The 21,404-nt window shown below is 46.8% G+C and overlaps 1 protein-coding gene across 1 annotated transcript; it reads right to left on the bottom strand.

Moving 5' to 3' along the window:
* Positions 1-331: 331 nt before the first annotated feature.
* Ffar4 (free fatty acid receptor 4) lies at positions 332-19,577 on the bottom strand. Its single transcript, XM_026397392.2, has 3 exons — positions 19,011-19,577; positions 10,604-10,732; positions 332-721 (listed from the first exon to the last, which is right to left on the bottom strand). Exons 1-3 carry the CDS (start codon positions 19,575-19,577, stop codon positions 332-334), a joined length of 1,086 nt encoding a protein of 361 aa, XP_026253177.2.
* Between the last annotated feature and the right edge of the window lie 1,827 nt (positions 19,578-21,404).

The raw sequence follows: 21,404 nt of genomic DNA, 5'->3' as shown, positions 1-21,404 counted from the left end.
AGTCTTCAGTCAGTTCCAAGACTCACTTTAGAAACCATGAGGTGTGACCTTATATGCAGGAGATGTAATTGCTGAGCAGGTATAAATAAAAATTTATTAATTTCCATCATATTACAAACACACTGAAAAAGTTCATATTTCAAAGGAACCCATCGTGAGTCCTCTTATAAAGGAAAAGTATGTTTACATGGAATGATCGTCCCTTAATTTGCTGTTGCTGCAGATGTATGTTTGCATAGGTTGTTTCCGTAAAGCAGGGTGCACTGGTGGATGATCAAAGCACACCGTGGCTCACCACAGGGAGAGACTTCATGTGTCGAGAAAAAACCAATTAGCTGGAAATAACAGACAAGTCATTTCTTCTGACAGATGTGTCTGTAAAAATGGCTCCTTTCTCTGGGAGGGAGAAGCAGCAAAAAAATTTCCGCCACTCGTTCCTAAACAGTGACATGTTGTAGAGAATGGGGTTCAGGGCAGAATTGGCAAATGTGAAGGCCACCACCCAGAAGAAGAGGGACGGCCAGATGACCAGGTCTTGCTGGAAGTTCTGGATCAAGATGAGGAGGATGGTGATGATGATGGGGCTCCACATGATGAAGAAGGACACCATGAGCAGGAAGAGGGTGCGGAAGAGCCGGAAGTCCTGCTGCGACACTCGGATCTGGTGGCTCTCCGAGTACGCCAGGCTCATGGTGAGCCTCTTTCGCGATGCCTTTGTGATCTGCAGGAAACCCAAACAGAAACAGAGCCACAATTTACCATGGATGTCAGAGATTTTTGGAGTTAGGAGCCCAGAAGCTGGAAAGTGCCATCCCGCTGCATTGGGGTATCTGTCTTTGGAACTCTGTGTGGAAGGAGCTGCCTCCTCTGCAGCAGGCCTGCTGCCCACACCGAGGACACACTGGAGAAATGGACACCTGGCTTGCTGCCCCAGGAATAAGGCAGAAAATCACCCACGATATAAAGAGAATGGATGAGGGGAAGTGAAGAGCCTGACTCGGGTGGTTTAGAGGAGCCAGGTGCTCAGAAACACACCTTAGCTGTGACTGTGGCTTTTTAAAAGGTAAATAATTGTGCACAAGCAATACATGCCCAAGGCACAAACTCAAACTACAAACACTGAAGGGGAGCAAATGAAAAATACCCATCTCTTTTCTAGCCTCTGTACCCTCCATTTCCATTGCCCAGGGGTGACCAGAGTAGGTAGTCTCCTGCATGACCTTCTGGAAGGTCTACATACCAGCTCTACATGCCTTCCCAGGGATGGAATGTATGAGACCCTATCTCCAAAAAAAAAAAGTGGATTCTGGTCTTGCCTACAGGCCTGAGTTGGGGCCTTTGAAAGGTAAATGAGTTTGGAGGCTGTTCATTTGCTTGGGCAGCGGCTGCCAGGGTCAGCCCCAAAATAAAACCAAGTCTGGGAAGAGTCACCAACACCTATGGGGTGGGTGCTGCCTGGGAATGATCCTTTCATCAGCAGGACCTGTGGGCACCCCCACAGCCACGTGGATATCAGAGTCAATTACCAACAGAAGGGGACAAACTCCTCACATGGGCAATTGCGAGTTCCTTGTCTTTAAGGGCAGTCAGGGGCACGGGCAGGACAGCCTGTCCTTCTCCATTCCACTCCTAGCCCTCGCACAAACCCATCCCCCACTGCAGGCACCGGAAGCATTGGAATGACTATGAGATCCATGTTTTTAAATAAGTAGGCACAGGGATAGGAATGGGGAAGACAGCAGAATGAATCAGACCTGACTTTCCTATGTTCATATACACAACCAGTGAAACTCCACATCATGTACAACCACAAGAATGGGAAGTTATACTCCATGTATGTACGACATGAAAAATACACTCTACTGTCATGTATAACTAAAAAAAAGAACAAATTTTAAAAAGCTTTTAATTTTAAAAAAAAATAAGTAAAATAAACAGGCACAATCAAAAAGCAATTGGAAAGTTATGGAATCAGATGTGTCTTTAAATGTGTCTGTCCCCAGCAAGAAGGAGAAGCTTGTCAGAGCATTTATGGTGACATTTGTTGAAAAATTACAGCCATTTGATAATGCATACCCCACTGAGGGGTGGGGATCAGGAGAATAAGCACCCTCAGGTACATCTTTCCACATCTATATGAGAGTATCCATGGAATAAATTCCTCCCAGTGGGATTTCTGGGACCTCGTAACATTTTGCACTGATGAGCAAGGCCGGCATGACAGCAGAGGGACTGTGGGTGATGAAGGGGACCCTGGTTGCGAGGGCTCCTGCAGGCATCATGCCCTGGATCTCCTGTCCAGTCTGTTCAGCTAGAGGGTCTTCCTTCAGCAACAGAGAGGCTTTAATTTGGCAGCAGGATCCTTGGACACAAGAATGGCCCATCAACTGATGTAGACTGAATAAATCAGAGTAAAGCCCTACGTGCACCCCCATCCCACTGCCCCACCTCAAAACACTGTGTCTGAACCACATGAAAGCTTCGTGACATCTTGGAACCACAGAGCTGGAGAGGCACTCAGTGTGGTCTCCTTTATCTTAATATAGATTCTTCTTAAGAAGGTCTGGGTCTGGGGGCTGGGGATGTGGCTCAAGCAGTAGCGCGCTCACCTGGCATGCGTGGGGCGCTGGGTTCGATCCTCAGCACCACATACAGATGAAATAAAGATGTTGTGTCCACCGAAAACTAAAAAAATAATTTTTTTTTTAAAAAAAAGAAGGTCTGGGTCCAGCTGAGATTCTGCATTTCCAGCAAGCTCTTGCGGAACAGCAGCCACCCATGCTTCCCATCCAAAGACCCTGCTTTGAGTAGCCAGGGCCTCCGTCGCCCCTTCAATGCACAGGTTAGAAAACAGCTCCCTAAGAGATAGTTTACCCAAGCTGCTTTCAAAGCAGGAGTCTTGCAAGTGTTCACTTCAGAGAGCAATAAGGGTTGAGTCTGTGAGAGAGCAGGGGCTGCCATTTAAGCCCTGCTCCTTGGCACAGGGTGGTGGGTGGCTGGGTGAGTGACCACTGGGGTGGCTGGAAAGTGTCCAGTACTCAGGCTCTGGATGTCCAGGGGAGAAGGAGTGTTTAATCTCTCTTGTGCATAATTCCAAATATCATCTGGGCACAGCCAGAAGGGAGAAGGTCTGGCTGTTCCCTGTGACTTACTCAGGTTCCATAATGCCAGCGAGAGGCGTAGGGTAGGGCTAGTGATGGTAGGATGGGGCCTGGCTGTGAACAGCCAGCCTGGGCTGGAACAGATGCTGATTTTTTGAGCCTGAAATGCCAGCCTATGACCTCTGCCCCAGAGAAGAGAACCAATGAGGACCATCCTGACCACAATAGCAGTCCTTGCTAAATTCCACCTGCTTGGGCCGGCCTTTGTCCTGCCTTTCCTACAGGAAGAGGCTTCTGGCCACACAGCGATGCTTACATCATCTGGAAACTGGCCACACTGTGGGCTCTGTGCTGGACCCCTGGGTCCATTCCCCTACGATTCCTGAATCTCAAGAGAAGAAGTAATTAGAAGGTTATTAGCCACCTTCTCAATTTGGGCAAGTTTAATTCCAAGATCAGCATGGCTTAAACTGTTCTCCCTAGAATACTTCTAATGGTCCAGTTAAAGGAGAGCTGTTTAGTTGTTTCGTGATTCTCTGTGGTTGCTTGCTGGCCCAGCGTGGCAGTTCAGGGCACCTGTTGGTGATGGGGGACGAGAGCAGCAGGTGCAAGGTGGACAGACCTCTGCCCTCCGGAAGCTCCCGACAACCAGGACAACAGGAATCAGCTTTTCCATCCACTGTCACCTCTAATCCTCACAGCTCCTCTTTGCATTCTGTGCCATTGTTATTCCTGCTTCACAGATGAGCAAATTCATTCTCAGGAAATTTAAGTTACTTGTTGAAGGTTACTCCACAGATAATAAATGGTGACAGCTCCCATCTGTGAAAATCCAGCTCAGTGGAGTTAACGATTAGCTACATCATAAAAGGCTCAGGAGGGGTTGGATAGCCAACCCTCCCCTCCACGCCCCTGCTCTGCAGGTGGAGTCACTCAGCAGAGGGAACCCACCGACTCGCACTCCAGTGCTGCAAGTCCTATCGGCACCTCCACGTCTGGAAGTCACTGTGTAGAGTCAAAGTTAGACCGAGCATCCAGGTGCAAGATGGGTGATCTGAGGGCCAACAGGTCTGGAAGTGGGAAAGCTGGGCAGGCGGCACCTCTAAATCGGGTGTCCCTGGTGAGTGCTCAAGGGCTGATTCCAACAGCAGTGTCATCCCTCCTGCTGCCCACCTTAGCCTGCCAAGAACAGTGTGCATCCAGAGACTCTGGTACAGTGTCTCATAAATATTTCTTGAATCAACAAGGTTGGTGGGAGTTCACTTTTACTGAGCACCTACTATGTGCCAGGTCCTTACCCATCACGTGGTTTGCCTCTCTAACCTCTCCCAGCATTCTGTGAGGTAGGTACTTGCTGATTCCCATTTTGCAGATGAGGAAGCTGAAGCTCAAAGAGGTTGGTGAACGCCCAGCCAAAAAGTGCAGAGTTGAACTTCAAACTTGGTTGTCTGGCTCCAGTCCGAGCTCTTGATCTTAAACTAGTTCCTTCCCACTCTCTACTTCCCATCAATGGAAATTCTTCTGCCCAGATTTTAATTCCAAGCTCTAATGCTAGAAACTCCTAGAAGCCTTGTTGGCTCACCTCCCGCTGCACCCTGCAGCGTGTTTCAGGTACTCTCAGCACCTGCCACAGGAACCCTGTGGTAGACACATGAGCATCTTTCTTACCTCCACCCTCACCAGACATGGGCTCCCCAGAGGTTAAGACCTTAGACAGGGCTCTCTGTTCCCTCTGGGGCCCAGGGCTCTGGCTGATGCCTGACGATGACTGTGATGGTCAAATTGGGCTGACTCACTCTGGAGCCAGGTGCATTAGCTCGGGTCTTTGGTTAGAACTGGTAGATGCTGTTCCCTCACAGTCTCCACAGCTTGCAGAGTCAGGGGCTTCATAGTCAAATGTATAGCACAGAAAGGATCCCTGCACCTTCCTGTGCTAGGTTTCCAGGCTAAGTCAACATTTATCTAGCATTTCAGTCTCTGGCATTGGGTGGACGCTTGATGAGCTTCTACATTAAACTAAACACTCAATTAACTCCTGAGAATTAACTCTAATCCTCAAAACAAGCCTCTGCATAGGTTCCAGGGTTACCTCCTCAGGTGGAGGCTCTGAGAGATGAAGTGACCTACCCAAGCCTCATGGTCAAGAGGTGGGGTGTAGCCCATGCAGAGATGCTCCCAATAAAGTGGCTCCCACCACTGGGCCCATGATAAGAGGCAAATGTTTATTTGCCTTCAGACATTCTGATTCTGTGGGGCTGAGGGGACCCCGAGATCTGCATTTTTCCTAAACTCCTTTTTTTTTTTTTTTGGTACCAGGGATTAAACTCAGGGGCACTTGGCCACTAAGCCACATCCCCAGCCCTATTTTGTATTTTATTGAGAGACAGGGTCTCACTGAGTTGCTTAGCATCTTGCTTTTGATGAGGCTGGCTTTGAACTCAAGATCCTCCTGCTTCAGCCTCCTGGGCTGCTGGGATTCCAAGTGTGTGCCACTATGCCAGACTAAGAGAGTCCCTTTTAAAACTGTCTTTTTGAGTCTCCCTGCCTTTACACCCACATGAGCTTCGGAAGACTATGAGGGAACTTTCTCTCCATCTCATGCCCCTTTGTCACACATTGCCACCAGACCAAGGTTGCTGCCCAGGTGGTTGCAGGTGGAGGAGATTCCTGCTGACAGAGGTTGACCCTGGGGGGTGGGGTCTCCTTTGGAGGCTGCCTGGTCAATAAACAGAATCCTCAGAGGAGAGACTCTGTCTTTCCAGTAGGTCTACCTCCCTTTCCATAGCCAGCACACGGTCCCCAAAGCTGGGGAACAAAGACCAGGTGTGGAGGAAGGGCTTCATGTTCACTATCTGAAACCTTCATGTTCACCTGAAATACATTGTTCCTCGGTGAAACTGAGATAGGCTGAGGGTTTTCAAACTGCAAGCAAAAGAGTCATTGGTTCTATCAACAAATGTTTATTGAGCACCTACTAAGTGGCTGGGCTACAGGGGCTGGATGTGGCACAGGTCCATTCCAGTGTAATGTGGGTAATGCTTGGGGGAAGTGGGGAGGGACAATAAAGAAACACAGTTCCAAAGGGTAGCACGGCCATGGTTGCTGGGAGATGATGTAAACCAAGCCCCAAACAGCTGGTGTTCACAGCCTGATCGAAGGTACTTAGGAGTTGCTGGGAGACTATTCCCTTGGGAAAACTGTCAATTGGAAAAAGCCACTAAAAATGTATGGCATGTTTGAGTCACAAGGAAAGAGGAAGCAGAGAAGGCTGACAGCAAATATGGCCACTGCCCCACTACAACAAACAGCTCTTGAAGGGTGATTGACAATCTTGAAGGATGACTGACAGGGGGAGACCCAAGGAGAAGCCCACCTGGGCAAGGTTTCCCAAAGAGGGTTCTACGGAGCACCGATCCAAAGAGAAGCTCTGTGGGAAAATGGGGTTCTGTGGTCAGGTTTAGCAATGCTGCCTGGTCTATTCCTGTGCCGAAGAGCCCCTGCCTGCCCGAAGCCTTACAGCAAAGAATCCCACGGAACTCTGATGATCCCAGTATTTCCCACACTCATAGACTGTGACTCGTTCTAAAATTTTCCATCCCATGGAGCTCCAGAGAGCACTGAGAGGCTCTGCTTCAGAGCAGTAAGAGATCAGGGTGACTTCTAAGCCCAGAGATGGGACCTGAGTGAGAGGCAAGAAGACAGGTGAAGGGATATGGCTAATGGACCCTGTTGTTCAAATGAATTTGACAGGTGCTCTTCACACACACACACACACACACAAAAAAAAAAAAAAAATCTTGGGCAGAAAAGCAGATCCAGCATCTCTGCATTGTGTCTATTTTCAAGTAAACTAGGAAATCCCATCCACACACAGCAGCTACCTAGTGGCAGTTTGCCTGCTTCCAAGTTACCACCCTGGCAAACTCAACAGGCACCAAGTGAGGACAGATGTCACAGTCCTATGGGGAACAGGCAACAGTCAGTTTTGCTAGTGAGGTAGGAAGATTTTTCAAAAGTCTTATATTTACAGTAACATTTATTTTTGTTATTTATTTATTTATTTATTTATTTATTTTTTGTACCAGGGGTTGAACCCAGGATTGCTTAACTGCTGAGCCACACCCCAGCTCTTTTTGTATTTTATTTAGAGACAGGGTCTCACTGAGTTGCTTAGGGCCTCACTGAGTTGCTTAGGGCCTCGCTAAGTTGCTGAGGTTGGCTTTGAATTCATCATTCTCCTGACCCAGCCTCCTGAGCTACTGGGATCATAGGTGTGCTCCACTGTGCCCGGCTAATACTGTTATTTTTAAAACATCATATCTGCTCTTTTATTTTATTGTGCTAAACAATCCACTGAGACATGTTTGGCTTCAGTGGAAACTGAGTCCTGAGTTTTAAAAGAATAGTCCAAGGTCGCAAGGTAAATCAAGTTTGGTGAAGAACCCCAGTATGATGATTCTTTGTACTTTCCCTACTGCCCCCAAAGAGCACGCCCTGTAGACCCTTTCAGTGTGATCCAAGGCTTAAGCCTCACTCCTCCATGAGAATTCACTAAGCACCTGCCATGAACAAGCCAGGCTCTGGTCTAGGCACAGGGACGAGAAGCTTGCCTTCCCATGGGTGAGACAGATGACTGATGCACAAATGAATTCACACATCCAGAAGGTGACAAGGGTTGGAAGTGTTTTGAAAAGAGATAAGTCAGGGATCAGAGATTGACAGGGGGTGTTTCTGAAGAAGATCCTTTTGAACAAGGACCTATCTGAAGTGGGAAGCGGACTATCAGCAATTAAAGTAAGAGAGACCCAGGAGAGGAAATGGCAGGTGCAAAGGCCCGAGACATAAGTGTGTTGGCATGTGTGAGGGTCCCTCCCCAGGCCAGTCTGGACATAACAGAGGGGAGAAGATGAGCTTAGGGGGACAGACAGGGGCCAGATCACATAGGGCTTTTAGGTGAGGGCTTTGGATTTTGCTGCAGGTGGGAGGGAAGTGACAGGATCTAAATTATCTCTGACCCATTACTCAATGCACCATTGCACCACTGTGAGTCATGACAGATGCCACCCTGCGGTGTGTGATGGACAGAGGGCTGGCTGTGGCTCTAGATGCAAAGGACTTGGAGAGCAGTGAACTGTTGCTTGGAGGCAGATGGAGAAGAAGAGACCTCTCCCAGTTTCCTGGGTCACCTCCAATTGTTCCAGGTGGGCTTTGGCCTTGGTGTGGGGATCATTCCTTCCTCAGTGGGAAGCTCAGAAGTGTGAGCTCACCAGGGCCCTTCCAATCGCTCAGGGGCTTGGGAGTGGACTCAGAAGAAGAGCCAGATGCTGCCACTCCCTCCCAATCAGCTCTGCTAAGTCTCAGGGATACCATTTCCCAGCACACTGGAGACAAAGCTTGGGAGAACAACCTTGCCTAACAATAACAACAAACACAATTCATTTGTCCCCTGCCGTGGGCAGGCAGACACTAGATGTCCTACCCATGGTACCTCAACAATCCCTCACTGTTGAACTACAATTGCCATTTTGCTGATGAGGGAATTGAGGCTCAGAGAGTGTAAGTAAGCTCAAGTAAGTGTAAGTAAGCTCAAGGTCACACAGCAAGTAAGTGGCAGATTCAAGACTCAAAGCCAGGTTATGAAAATATCCCTTTGAATCTCTGCAACTGTCTTCATGACCCTTTGCTCTCCTCTTTAGTACCTCTCATCCATCCTTTACATTGGTGCAGCAGTCAGCATTTTGCAAAGTGTTATACACTATCTTGGCCTCTACCTTGTGCTCCAGGGTTTCTTGCTTTAAATAACAGCACCTTTGGCTCGTCTCTCCTCTTCCCCTTTTGTTTCAAAGTTCCTTCTAGAGAATGGAACTTGTACACTCTTGACCTACCTCTATTCCTCACCAGCACTTTGCACAGAGTAGACATATGTCTGAGGAACTAAAACTGTTGGGAATCTAGGGCCAGGGTACTTGGGTTTATGAGACTCTCACTTCTGAGCTACGTGCATGACCTTGGGGAAATTACCTCACCTCGCTGTGCCTGGTGTTTCTCATCTGTAATGCTTATTAGGATTAAATGAGGTATTTCTTGATAACACATTAAACACTACATAACTATTTGTTAAGTAAATATAAAACTCTTCCCTCACTTCTTTGCTTTTAACTTAATGAGGGTGGCTAACAATTTTATAATATTAAAATATGCTAGGTCCCCTTGGAAAGCCTGAATCTGCTCATGCACTTGAACAAGGCTCAGTCTAGGGAGTAACTTAGGGGGGCCCGACTTCCACAGGACTAGGGACTAGCAGACCCGGTTGGAGGTTGACCTGGCTTTGGTTTCTGGGCACATAAGAAGGTTACAAAGCCTCAGCCACAAAGAAAGGCTATAAAATTGACCAGACAACAAACAGGTCTTTCCACTTGAATATGTTTATTTAACAGATGACTCCTAAGTAATATGCTATAAAATTAAGATTCAGTGGCTGCATTTCCTCCAAGGGGACTAGGGCACAAATACATGTAGGTGAGGTTTGCAGGGCTGGCCCCTGCCATGCAGAGGGCTGCCTTAAGAGGTGGGGACAGAGGGGGTCCATCTTTTTCACACCCCTGCACATATTCGCTTTGAGGGCAGACATCCCTTCCTGTGTCAATACACATTTGAAATGGACATTCCCAGGTGGCAGGTGACCGGAAGTAAGAGGAGGGGCTTCTGGCAACCTTCTCTTTCGGGATCCGGGAGGTGCTTTTATGAGTGTGTTCAGTCTGTAAGGGGAACACGTAAGCTGGGTGTGCTTTTCTATTGGTATATTATACTTCAATAAAAAGTCTTAAAAAGTGTACATTCTCATCACTGCTGTGTTTGTGGTGGGGAAACGATGGACACAGCCCAAAAGTCCATAAGATAAATTATAGTATGTCGACCTGCTGGGCAGCCATGCAGCCATCATGAGATAAGATACAGGAACTGATATGGAAAGATGTGATATGGTGTTAAGAGAAAAAAGGAAGTTCTGGAGCAGATAGTGTGAGCTCATATCTGAAAAGAACAGCAGCCAGCTATTGGAGATAACCCGCACTTTCAAATACACACAATGTCGATGATTTTTTGTGCAAATTTGTAAGTTTATCAAATACACACAGTGTCAATGATTTTTGTGCAAATTTATAAGAAAAACTAACCTGCAAGGACCTCATTGGGTTGTTAAGAATGGCAATAGGATCGATTTTCAGTTTCTGTGTTAAATACTTCTGTGCCTGTTTTCAATTTGACTTTTTTATGATGAACTTGAATTACTTTAGTGATGAGCAAAACAAAAACAAAAACAAAAAACAAGCAAACAACAAGAAACTCCTTCCTCACGTGGCGGCAGATCTGGTGAGTGAATCAGAACTCAGGACTGGACTGGTTTGACTTCTACAGTACCTTCTGACCTGGAAGTTCTGAGAATCTACCAGAAACACTGCAATCTGAGTGAAATTCAGTGGCAGCACTGGAAACAAACATACCTGTAAGATTTTGGAGTAACTGATCACAATGACCAGTCCAGGCACCAGGAAGTTCAAAGTAACAAAAGACACATCCCACGAGATCTCTCCAGGGGTGCTGGGCCAAACCAGTGTGCAGATGGGAATTTCCTAGTTACAAAAGGGAAAAGGACAAGGATCACTGCAGTGCTGGCTTCTTCTTTGGCCTTTAGTTCAGCCCCAGTTGGGGGTTACCTGTCACTACACAGTGTGCCACACAACTGGCAGGACGGTACACCCCAGAATCCTTCTCCCTGACCCCCCTCCCCCAAACATACACACAAAGCACTCGCCTCTGGCCCTCGGGATAGCCATAATCATCATCTCTGCTCTCCATTAGAGGCAACTGAGCCTCAGGGTTCCAGGCTGATAAGAACTAGGGGCAGTTCCCCATGTGGATCTTTTCACTCCCCTGGCTGAGATGCAAAGGGCTCTCAGGCTTTCTCTTCCATGCCTACCGTATTTAAAAAAAAAAAAGAGAGAAAATTGCCCTGAGAGCAGAACCGATGTGCTACATACAAACACATGGAAACAGGATGAGGTCTCGGTGCAGTCATGCTTTGAAAGCTGAAGGCAACAGGGTCTATGCCAAGGCACCCAAGTGCATCAAAGCCAGGCTTGGTGGCAGGTGGATCCATAAGTCCCAGCTGATTGGGAGTCTGAGTCAGGACAATTCCTGAGCTTGAGCCAAGAATTTGGAGCCAGTCTGAATAACATAGTGAGACCCTCTTCTCAAAAAAAGAAACACCCACATACATAAACACAAAACAAAACCAAAAAATCAGTGTGTCAAGCTGCATCAAAAAACCTGGCTGCCAAGAGTAGTGGTGCAGGTCTGTAATTCCAGTGACTCAGGAGGCTGAGGGCAGGAAGATCTCAAGTTCAAGGCCAAACTAGGCAACTTATTAAGGAGACCCTGTCTCAAAATAAATAAATAAATAAATAAATAAGGCTGGGATGTAGCTCAGTGATAGAGTGCTTGCCCAGCATGTGCCAGGCCCTGGATTTGAAACCTGATTCTGCAAAGGAAGGAGTCCGGGAAAGGAGGGCCAGCTACCTCTTACTCCAAGAATGCATCTTGAGCCCAGAATTACAGCCTCTAATCTTGTGTGCCACCTTCACAGAGGAACACACTACAGCCCCAAAGCAAATATCAGCCACAATTCTCAGTTCCAGATGGAAAGCCACTGGAGTGTGACCGTTTGTGACCTTGCTTCCATACTGTGATGTGTTGAATTCAAGTGTTCAACTCTAGCTACAAAACTGCAACAGGCGGGAGGCTCACCCAACAGTTACTACGAGCTGCTGCAACAGTTTCCTCCAACAAAAAAATATGTCAGTGAAAACAGACCAAGGCATTTGTGCCTGTACTTTCCCACCCACAAACTTCCCCAGCCCAGTCCACTACAGGAACAAAGCTATTTGGAAAACAAGTCTCCCTAAACCCTTCTAGACATATAGACCAGATTTTTAAAAGAGTGTGTGCTATGTGAAAAGCCCACATATTAATTTTTTGGTGGACAAGGCATCTGAACCCATGTCCAGGAGACACAATCAACCGAAGCACCATTAATTCAACTATTCACTTGACCAATATTTATCGAATGGTATACCCTAGACAAAAGCAAAGAATTTTTAATATTTGCCAACATGTATTGTGATGGGTTGTTGATCTCAAAATACGGTCCACTGGTCACTCATTTTCCTACTCAATTTTAACAGAAAATAACAACATCTGCTATTTATTGAACATATCCTCTGCATTGGGAATTGCTTTATGTAGATCATCTCATCTAAGGCTTACAACAACCTTATTGAGATGCACATTATTTTTTTGTTCCTATTTCACAGAGGAAGGAACTAATGTTCAGAAACATCCTCTTCCAACAACAGCCTGAAACGCTAAAGGTGGGGTTGTTTTTAATCATAATACTTTTCCCAAAAAGCTATGTAGTTAGAAGGGACATCAAGGAGTCTATCAAGAAAACTATAAAGCAGGACAAGTAGGAAAGAATGTCTTAATCACATTTGCTGTACCTTGAGAAGGGAAGTGTGAGTGTTGTGTCCTATTTCTGCTTTGTTAAGTGGCTTGCAAATGGACTAGGCATTCTGAAAATTTGCTCCTCTACCCTCACCATCCTTTCAAACTCCTTATGGTTGGGGGCAGAAAAGTAGGTCCCAAAACCATGTGCCTGTGTCAAAGTTGTCAGAATCAAAATGGAGTTGCTCGAGCTGACCCTGACCAAAATTAATGAATTAATTAAGCTGGGAGATTGTGAAGAAGGGCATGTGATGCACATATGCCTGATAACAAGAACTGTCGTAAAGATTCTACCAAACTACAACCTTACACAAAAATCCCTTGGAGAGTATTGGTTCAGCAACTGTCTGTCCAACCATGAACGGAGGCCACCCTTTATTTATGGATCCTTGTAGCCAAGGATTGCTGTTTCAAAATAACTTATGTAATCCTCATTTTTGCCTTTAAAAACTTCCCCTGGCTTCAACCTCATCGAACATGCACTTAGTTTGCCACGGTCCCCTATTCACATTTTTCAATTTTCATGCCCAAAGTCACTATCTTTGGAGAAACCTCTCTCCAGCTGTTATTTAGGTCACACCTGCGGGATCCCATTATTGACGTGTATGTGTGAATAAATACCTAGACACCTCTGCTCACGCACGCACAGGCAGAGAGAAGAGACTGGGAGGGTCTCAGAAAAGACTAGAATGGGACTCGTAAGTTATTTTTATTTTTCTGTGTTATCTAAATCATCCACAATGTGTCTATATGTTTTTTATAAGAGAGAAACAAAAGGATAAAAGTTAGTTTTTATGAAAAGAGATGACAGAACATGAAACACACGTCACCGTGAGGGCCGAGCCAACCTAACCAACAGAGACAATATGCTCATCCCAGAAAGCTCCCCAAATTTCAATAAGGAAGGTGCCCTTTCACCTGTTTGATTTGTGGCTTTCACTCCAGGCAGGAAGTGTGATAAGGGAGTAAGATAAGAACTCTGCACAGCACCCCTCACCCCCATCTGAGCTAAGAGGCAGTAGGATGGGTCTTGCCGGGTGACCTTGGGCATGAATTTATGTGCTCTTTGGGGGGCATCATATGGTATTGTTGGTTAATTGCAGTGTCTATGCTCATTTGAAAATAAATAAACAAGGCACCATGCCCACACTCAGAGGTCTGAATTGAATAACTTTAGGACTGTGGAAAAATCCAGACAACAAATGGTTTTCTCCTGCAGTCTCTGATGGATAGAGGAGTTGGGTAGCAAGTCAAATCTGGAAGGTACGGACATAAGTGCTAGTATATTCTGGGGTGTTTTTTTTTCCTGCATATTTGATACGTTTCCTGATTTTAAGAAAGAAATATGAAAACCAAAAGTGCTAGGCCTGCCTGCTTACTGATACATGGAAGCGGAATTGGCGGCGGTGTGGCGTCAACAGTACTGTTAATTGATTTGCTCAACCACTTACTGACTGCAGGCACCGTGCCCAAGCCACTGAAAGGCCACAGTGAGGATGATAGAGCCTCTGTCCCTGCCCTCCAGGAAGCCACAGATACAGTCAGGGAGGAAAAACAAGAAATTCCAACAACAACAAGAAACAAGAAACTCCACCGCAAGACGGAGAGCCAGAGCATCCAGAGAACCCCAGAGGCCAGGGGGCAGGTTTCTCAAGAGAGAAATTTCTATGTCCATGAGCACTGTTTCAGCTGGGCAGTGTGGCTTCTGGTCTAGTGGATCAGAAGTCCTCAACTCTAGACGCTCATGGCTACCTTGAGCACATCTCGGCAGGAGACTTCTCAGGTTTGTTAAGCTTTGAATATCTCACCCCCAAAATGGTCCCACCTCCTGGACATCTCAAATTGGGGCACGCAGCGGCCATCCTCCAGGCTGCCAGAAACAAGAAGACTGGCCTGCTCCTTTCCCACTAAAACAAACCCGATGTCAGGATTTTCTAAGACTTCCCCAAGGAGGGGGACATCCATCTACAGGTGCTGCTCAAGTGCCGATTCCTCCTACCACTGGCTGACTTATTGGCAAATGATACCTGGTTCCGACTGTTTCCCTTGAAGCTTCTCTACTGAGTCTTCCTGCAGAACCAGGGAACCCCTTGGTAAATCATCTCCCTGCCCTACCTCTTCTAATACAATGGAAGATTTCAAGGTCATTTTAAGGAATCCTCATTAGACATCTGCTCTTTTAGCAACTTCCCAACAGAAAAGAAAGAAAATACCAACATGAGAGCTGGACTTACTTTCTTTATATTTTAAAAATATTCTCTAGCATTTAGAAACGTAGGCGAGTGAACTGCACTTGTCTCTCCGGGGAAGCCTCACTCCACAGAGACTGATGACAACAGTGGCCTGGTATTAAATCAAGAAGGGAGCCACAGAAGCACCAAGGGCCCTAAGGAAGTGTGAACTCATTGGAGATGACACCAGAGCAACCAGACAGAGCCGGGCTACATTCTAGAACCATCCTTTGCCTGCTGTGACTTTGGGAAGTTCTTCTTTCTGAAAATAAACATAAACAAAAGCACAATAGCTGTGGGGTTACCATGGGCTAAAGAATCAAGCTAGGCCATCTGAATGCTCAATAAGTGCTCAATAAATGAGGGGCATTTGTGACATTAATGACAGGGGTCAAAGAGGAGGGTGCTCGGTAAATGTTTGTGGAGTAAAAATGGACAGCACATTTTCGCCAGGGTGGACATCTTCCCCACCTACTGGTGGAGGTCACTGCCCGCCCAGGGCCACGGCACACACTGGCAGGCATCCCTTTGAAACAGGCTGAGTTGGCCTGGCTGAGATGTTAATGTTGCTAAGATCATCTGTCCACCCTCTTAAAATGGCTGCTTCTTATTTTACAGCAATCAGAAGAATTATAGTGTTTGAAGAATGTTTAAAATGTTTATACCCAAAGATAAGGAAACTTATAATAGCTAGCAATTCTTGAGCCCTTAGCTGTATGGGCGCCAGGTGTTGGCCCATTTATTAAACATAAATCCCCATGGCAATCCAATATGGTTGACGGTGTCTTCGTGTCTATTTAAATCAAGGAAAGGGAGACCTAGAGAGGTGGGGCAGCTCCCTTTCTGTCACGCAACTCTGAAGCGGTCCCGAGATAGGATTCAAATTTCAATGAAGTTTTAGAGTCTGGTCACTTTGGACTACTGGACACCCACTACCCAAAGGGACAAAGGTCATCATGTTCCTGTTTTAGGGGATCTGAGGTAAACAGAAAGCTCTAAGGAGCACTGAGAGGAAGGAGCCAGGAAGTGCTTGGGGTTACCTGAGTCTGTCAGCACATGGTTTGGGGAGGAAAAATATCCCTCCAATCCTAATCTTCATTTAGTGTCCTGCTGGACAGGATCTGTTAATATGAGAACTGAGAAAAGAGGCTTTTAATAAAAGAGATTTATCTCTGTCCCCACCCCCATTTTTAAGTGACTGCCCTCCCCCGCCCCCACTCATTCTTTTTCAACTTATTTCTTTCAATTGCTGAGCCTATAAAGTAGAATGTTTCCTACATACCCAGGCAAAAACCCTCAAGGAACTGGGGAGTTTATCTATTTTATTCCTTGGAAAGAATACAGAAAATACAGAAACAGAAGCTCCTCCTTACTCTTGGGGCACATTCCAAGACCCCCGTGAGGTGCTCCAAATTACAGATAGTACTGAATCTTCTATTTAGTATGTTTTTTTTTTTTCTACACATCAGGTCCCTATGATAATGAGGCACATTAAGAAATTAACCACAAACTAAAACCAAAACATATCAATTATAACAATATGACCTAATAAAAGATCATTAAAACTTTTAATTTTTTTTTTTTGTTTATTTCTGGACTTTTCCATTTAATGTTTTTGGACCTTGGTTGTCCACAGGTTATTGAAACCACAAATAACTAAAACTGTGGAACCCTGGATAAAAAGGGACTGCTGAATAGTGTAACCCAGAGAGATAAAACTCGATGAGATTGGGGGGCTGGGAGGGGGCAGCATAACAGACAGGTAGGGGGAAAACAAGGAAAATGGAAAACAGAAGGAATTGTCTCATTTTTTTTTTTTCCATTACAAGCCCTCCATGGCACGTCTACTAATTTGAATAGAGATCTGGCATGTAGTTAACTCACCTGGCCCCTTCTGAAGCACTTCTAGCTCATTTCTCTTCCAGTGGCTTTGCCCAAATCCCTCTCCAAAGGCCCTTAAAGCCAAGAAGGTGTTTCTTCAATAAAACAAGAAAAGGCTTGGTGTGTCCAACCAGGGAGCACAGATCTCTACAGAAGCACTCTGTGGTAAGATGCAGACCATTCTAGAAATGCTGTGGAGGGCTCCTGAACACACATGCCCTACCAGGGGTAGAATACAGGATGGACCAGACACGAGAAGGCCCCCATCCATGCAAAGGCCTTGCTCAGTCACGGATGGCCATGTTAGCACACAGGAGTTTTCTCTGGGAGGGGACAAGAGCCTCCTTCATAGTGCTGTTTGGCAGTAAAGCGGGACTATACCTGAAACAACTGTCAAAGGAAGGGTACAAAATACATATCTAGAAATTTAAGATACCCTTAAAATATCTTCTATTTAGTCTTTAATTCTTTGAACCTCATTTTTTTTAATTCTTTGAACCTGCCTCCTGAGCAAGAGCACTTGATCTCCTGAGACCAATAGCACCCACTAGCTCAGCTAATCCAGGCTCTCCTGGGGCACCTGAGTGGACGTGGCCATAAGCATACACGTTCATTGATCACATGCCATAGCCTGATTCCTTCCTGCTAATGAGCCATAATCAAACACTCCAAAATGTATTCCACACACTCACAAATAAACTATTCAGAACAGATTTTTAGGACACACACACATCTGCTTGCCTAGAATGCAGCCTCCATCCATTCTACCCCCACCAAAAAAGGCTATGTGATTGGTCTGGGAAATCCTCAGGAGGCCACCTTTGTGTTCAGCCTCTGGGCAGGTCACACACTCAGATCTTCCTAGTGGATCAGTGTTCATCTCATCTCCAGAGTCCGAAACTGTCCCGCAGGGGACGTCCCCCTTGCTATTCTCCTCTCTCTTCAGGACTGCAGTTTGTTTGTGCCTGGACTGCTCAAAGTGCTCCACTCTCCTTCCTAGGGTCTGGGGTGAGAGTTTGTTCCCCAGGGCCAGAAAACCAGTGGCCTGGATAGGGAAAGGGACAGGGGTCAAGAACTCAGCCTGGGTCAGATCTTCCTGGAGGCTAAGCCACAGCAACAAATCATGCCTTGAGGTATTGCTGACACATATAAGTCAGACAGATGCCTGTCTCTCTCCGCCAGGTGCTGAGGAGAATGAAACACATCTGGAATACAGCCAGTCAGGCCGCCACCTTCTCCTACTAGACCTGAAGCCCATGGCCCTACCCTGGGATGGGGCAGCAAAGAGAACAAACCTGTGCCCAGAATTCTAGACCATGGGACTCAAGTCACCAAAGCAAGTATTACACTATCCAGAGAATCATTTCTAGATCATGAACCTCTCCATAAGTGACAACTATGGGCCGAACAAACCCCCAACTTCTTGAATACCCTGAAGCTACAGTCCAAGGCTCCCAGGGTAAGATTCTATGGTCTGCTGTAATCCTTCCATCTTGCTGCTGGAAAAACTGAGGATTCCGAAGAGGAAACCAGAAGCCCTTTCGGGGGAAGCCTTGGCTCAGGGGCTCTGGTTTTCCAATGCCCTTTCTCCCCAGCCATCTGCACCATCTGCCTTCAGGCTTTCGATACAGGCTCCTAACCCTTACTTTCACAGAAACTTCTGCTCCTTCTCAAACTAAGGATGAGATACTCTGAACAAGTTATTAATCCTATGTGTCTCAGCTTCCACATCTGTCCTGCAAGTGTGATAACTTTAGGGTAACACCAGACCAGAAAGCAAAATTCAATATAATGTGATTAGCCATCTCACATGCATGAAATTCTATCTGACTCCTTAACTCCCCATTATTTAATTAACCTCACAACACGCCCTTGCTTTTTTGCAAGAATTGGGGGGTAGGGGCTGGGGATGTGGCTCAAGTGGTAGCGCACTTGCTTAGCATGCATGAGGCACTGGGTTCGATTCTCAGCACTACATAAAAATAAAATCAAAATATTGTGTCCACCTAAAACTAAAAAATAAATATTTTTTAAAAAGAGTTTGGTAGTGCCTTTAAATACATGCATCGCAGGCTGACACAGCGCTGGGCATCGTGTATGACAGTAGTGCAACAAAAAGTCCTGTTGTTAATCATCACCACCCTCGTTCACCCCCTCCGTTCACCCCCTCCGTCGGATACCCGCCCCTCCCCCAGCCCGCCCGCACAGGGGTCTCGGTGCGCTCACAGGCGCTCACCTGGTCGGCACCCGGGAGCCGCTGAGGGATCACCTGGAAGAAGACGAAGAGCGGCAGCGCGGCAAGAGCGGAGTAGCCCCAGATGAACGCCAGCATCGCAGCCTGTGCCCGCCGCCCCGGGCCGCGCATTCCGCGCTGCAGGCGCACGATACACACCATGCGCTCCAGGCTGACTGCGGCCAGCGTGAGAATGGTGACACTGCCGCTCAGGGTCATCATGTAGAAGAGCAGATGGCAAGCGACGGGGCCCAGCACCCAAGCCTCTGTCCAGCGCACGACTAGCACTAGGGGGATGGAGCTGGTGAAGAGCAGGTCCGCGCAGAAGAGGTTCAGCACCAGGTTGGTGGTGGCCCCTCGGCGCCGTCGGCGCGCAACCAGCACCAGAGCGTACACGTTGCCCAGCAGAGACACCCCAAAGATGAGCGCCAGCACGATCGTCTCCACGGTGCTCAGCACCAGCCGGTGGTCTCTCTTGACATCAGAGAAGAAAGGGAAGCGGGTGCGATTGGCTTGCTCTAGGCTGCGCAGAGGACCGGTGACTGTCGTCTGCGCGAACTCAGGGGACATGCCGCCGGGCACCCGACCTCCAGCAGCGGTCTGCAGGCGAGCGCGCTCATCTGGGAGGTGACTGAGTGCCAAGGCGGGGAAAGAGAGAGGGAGGTGGTTGCGACACCCGTCCTCTGGACCCCTCCCGCCAGAGGAGAGCGAGCGTTGGGCGTAGGGAACTGCGTCCCGGACGCACGGGAACGAGGAAGTGCCCGGCAACACCAGCTGGGCTGGGAGGCGGCTGCGGAGGCTGAGGCCTCCAGCTCTGAGGCTGTTTGAAAGCTCCCAAAAGGCCAGAAATCCCCCAGCCCTCTCAAAAACCACAGCTTCCTTTAACCTACAGCGATACCGGGTGTGAAGCCAACTATCCTCCCATTTAGCTAAAATTGATTTAAGAATGTCAGAGCTGAACTTTGAATATTGTTTTGGACTGTGTCTTTTAGACTTCACTTAAGAAGCCCCGCTGTTGGAGGTATATCCAAAAACCACTTGTAATGACCCCAAATTTATTGGTAGGGGAGTTGTTTTATCATCACTTAATAATGTGTGACTTCAGATGGATTAATCTCTCTGTACTCCCGTTTTGCATGTGTAAAATGGGAATGATAATACTACCATTAAGTTATTGTAAGGCTGTCATAAAGAATTTAGCACAAAACTCATGCACAGTAATCACTGATTATATGTTAGTAGTATTAGTTACTATAATTAAAATGCATGTAAAATTTGCATTCTGAATAATGATATAAAACATTTTCTTGTAGAAAGGGTGGCCCTTCAAATCTTTGAATAAACTTGACCGGGGAAGATATATTCCAAGACTGTCAGGTGCACAAGTAAGCTGTGAAAGTTCCTCAGACACCTAGTATGTGGAGCAGTGGGCAATCCAGTTCTGTTACAGTTGAGGGAACTGAGGCCCAGCAAGAGTGACTTGTCTAAAGTGGCCCCTGGTCACCTGCCAGGTCACCTGCTCCTGCCCCCACCCCCACCATATCATTGCTGTCTAGTAGATGAGCTGGTTAGAGAATATAAAGTGTGCTGTGGCCCAAGACCAGTGAATACTTCCCCTCCTAGAACACTCTCAGCACCTATGACCTCACCCCTCTCCCCTTTGCCATATTCCCTGCCCTCTCCCAGTCGCCATGCCTTGCAGTTATCTCTGTGTGGGGCTGGATGTGTTAGTCTAAAGTGCTGACTGGGGAAGAGGTGTTATTTGTGTGTCTGCGTATCACTGTCATGTAGGTCTGAGTTGACAATGTGACTTCTAACCTTAGGAGCAGATTGTATGTCAGTGGGATGTGCTCAGCTTGAACCTTGACTAGGTCCATGTTGAAAAGCAGATTGAAATAAAGGAAACTCAGGGCTTTGGCAACTGTCTGATTGAGGTCAAGGGATATTAGTTTTTGTGTGAGGGAAAGATGAACTGGGCAGTGAGAGAGACAGAGATAGAGAGCAATAGACAGCTATTGATTGATTGTATTATCACAGGTTGATTGACATAGAAACAGAAAGAAGTTTCCCTAGAATAGATAGCCAGGATGAGGTGTCTGATAGAAAGCCTTCTCTATCATTACACTAGTCAGTATCCTCATGACGTGGTGGTGCCTCCCCTCCAAACAAGTAATAACAAAGAAAGAGCCAGACAGAAGCTGCATCCTTTTTATGACCTAGTCTTTGAAGTCACATGACATCACTTCTGCTCCTAACATTCTGTTCACTAGCAGAACCCCAGTAAGTCTCTGCACAGGCAAAAGGAGGAAAATTAGACTCTATTCCCCGCCAACCCCAGGACAGATTTTTTTTTTAATTTCATGTAGTTCATTTGAAAGTCCATTCTGTTAATTAGTG

This window comes from Urocitellus parryii, chromosome 5 (assembly GCF_045843805.1).
Source record: "Urocitellus parryii isolate mUroPar1 chromosome 5, mUroPar1.hap1, whole genome shotgun sequence".
NCBI classification, from domain to species: Eukaryota; Metazoa; Chordata; class Mammalia; order Rodentia; family Sciuridae; genus Urocitellus; species Urocitellus parryii.
This window is presented reverse-complemented; position numbering and strand designations above follow the sequence as displayed.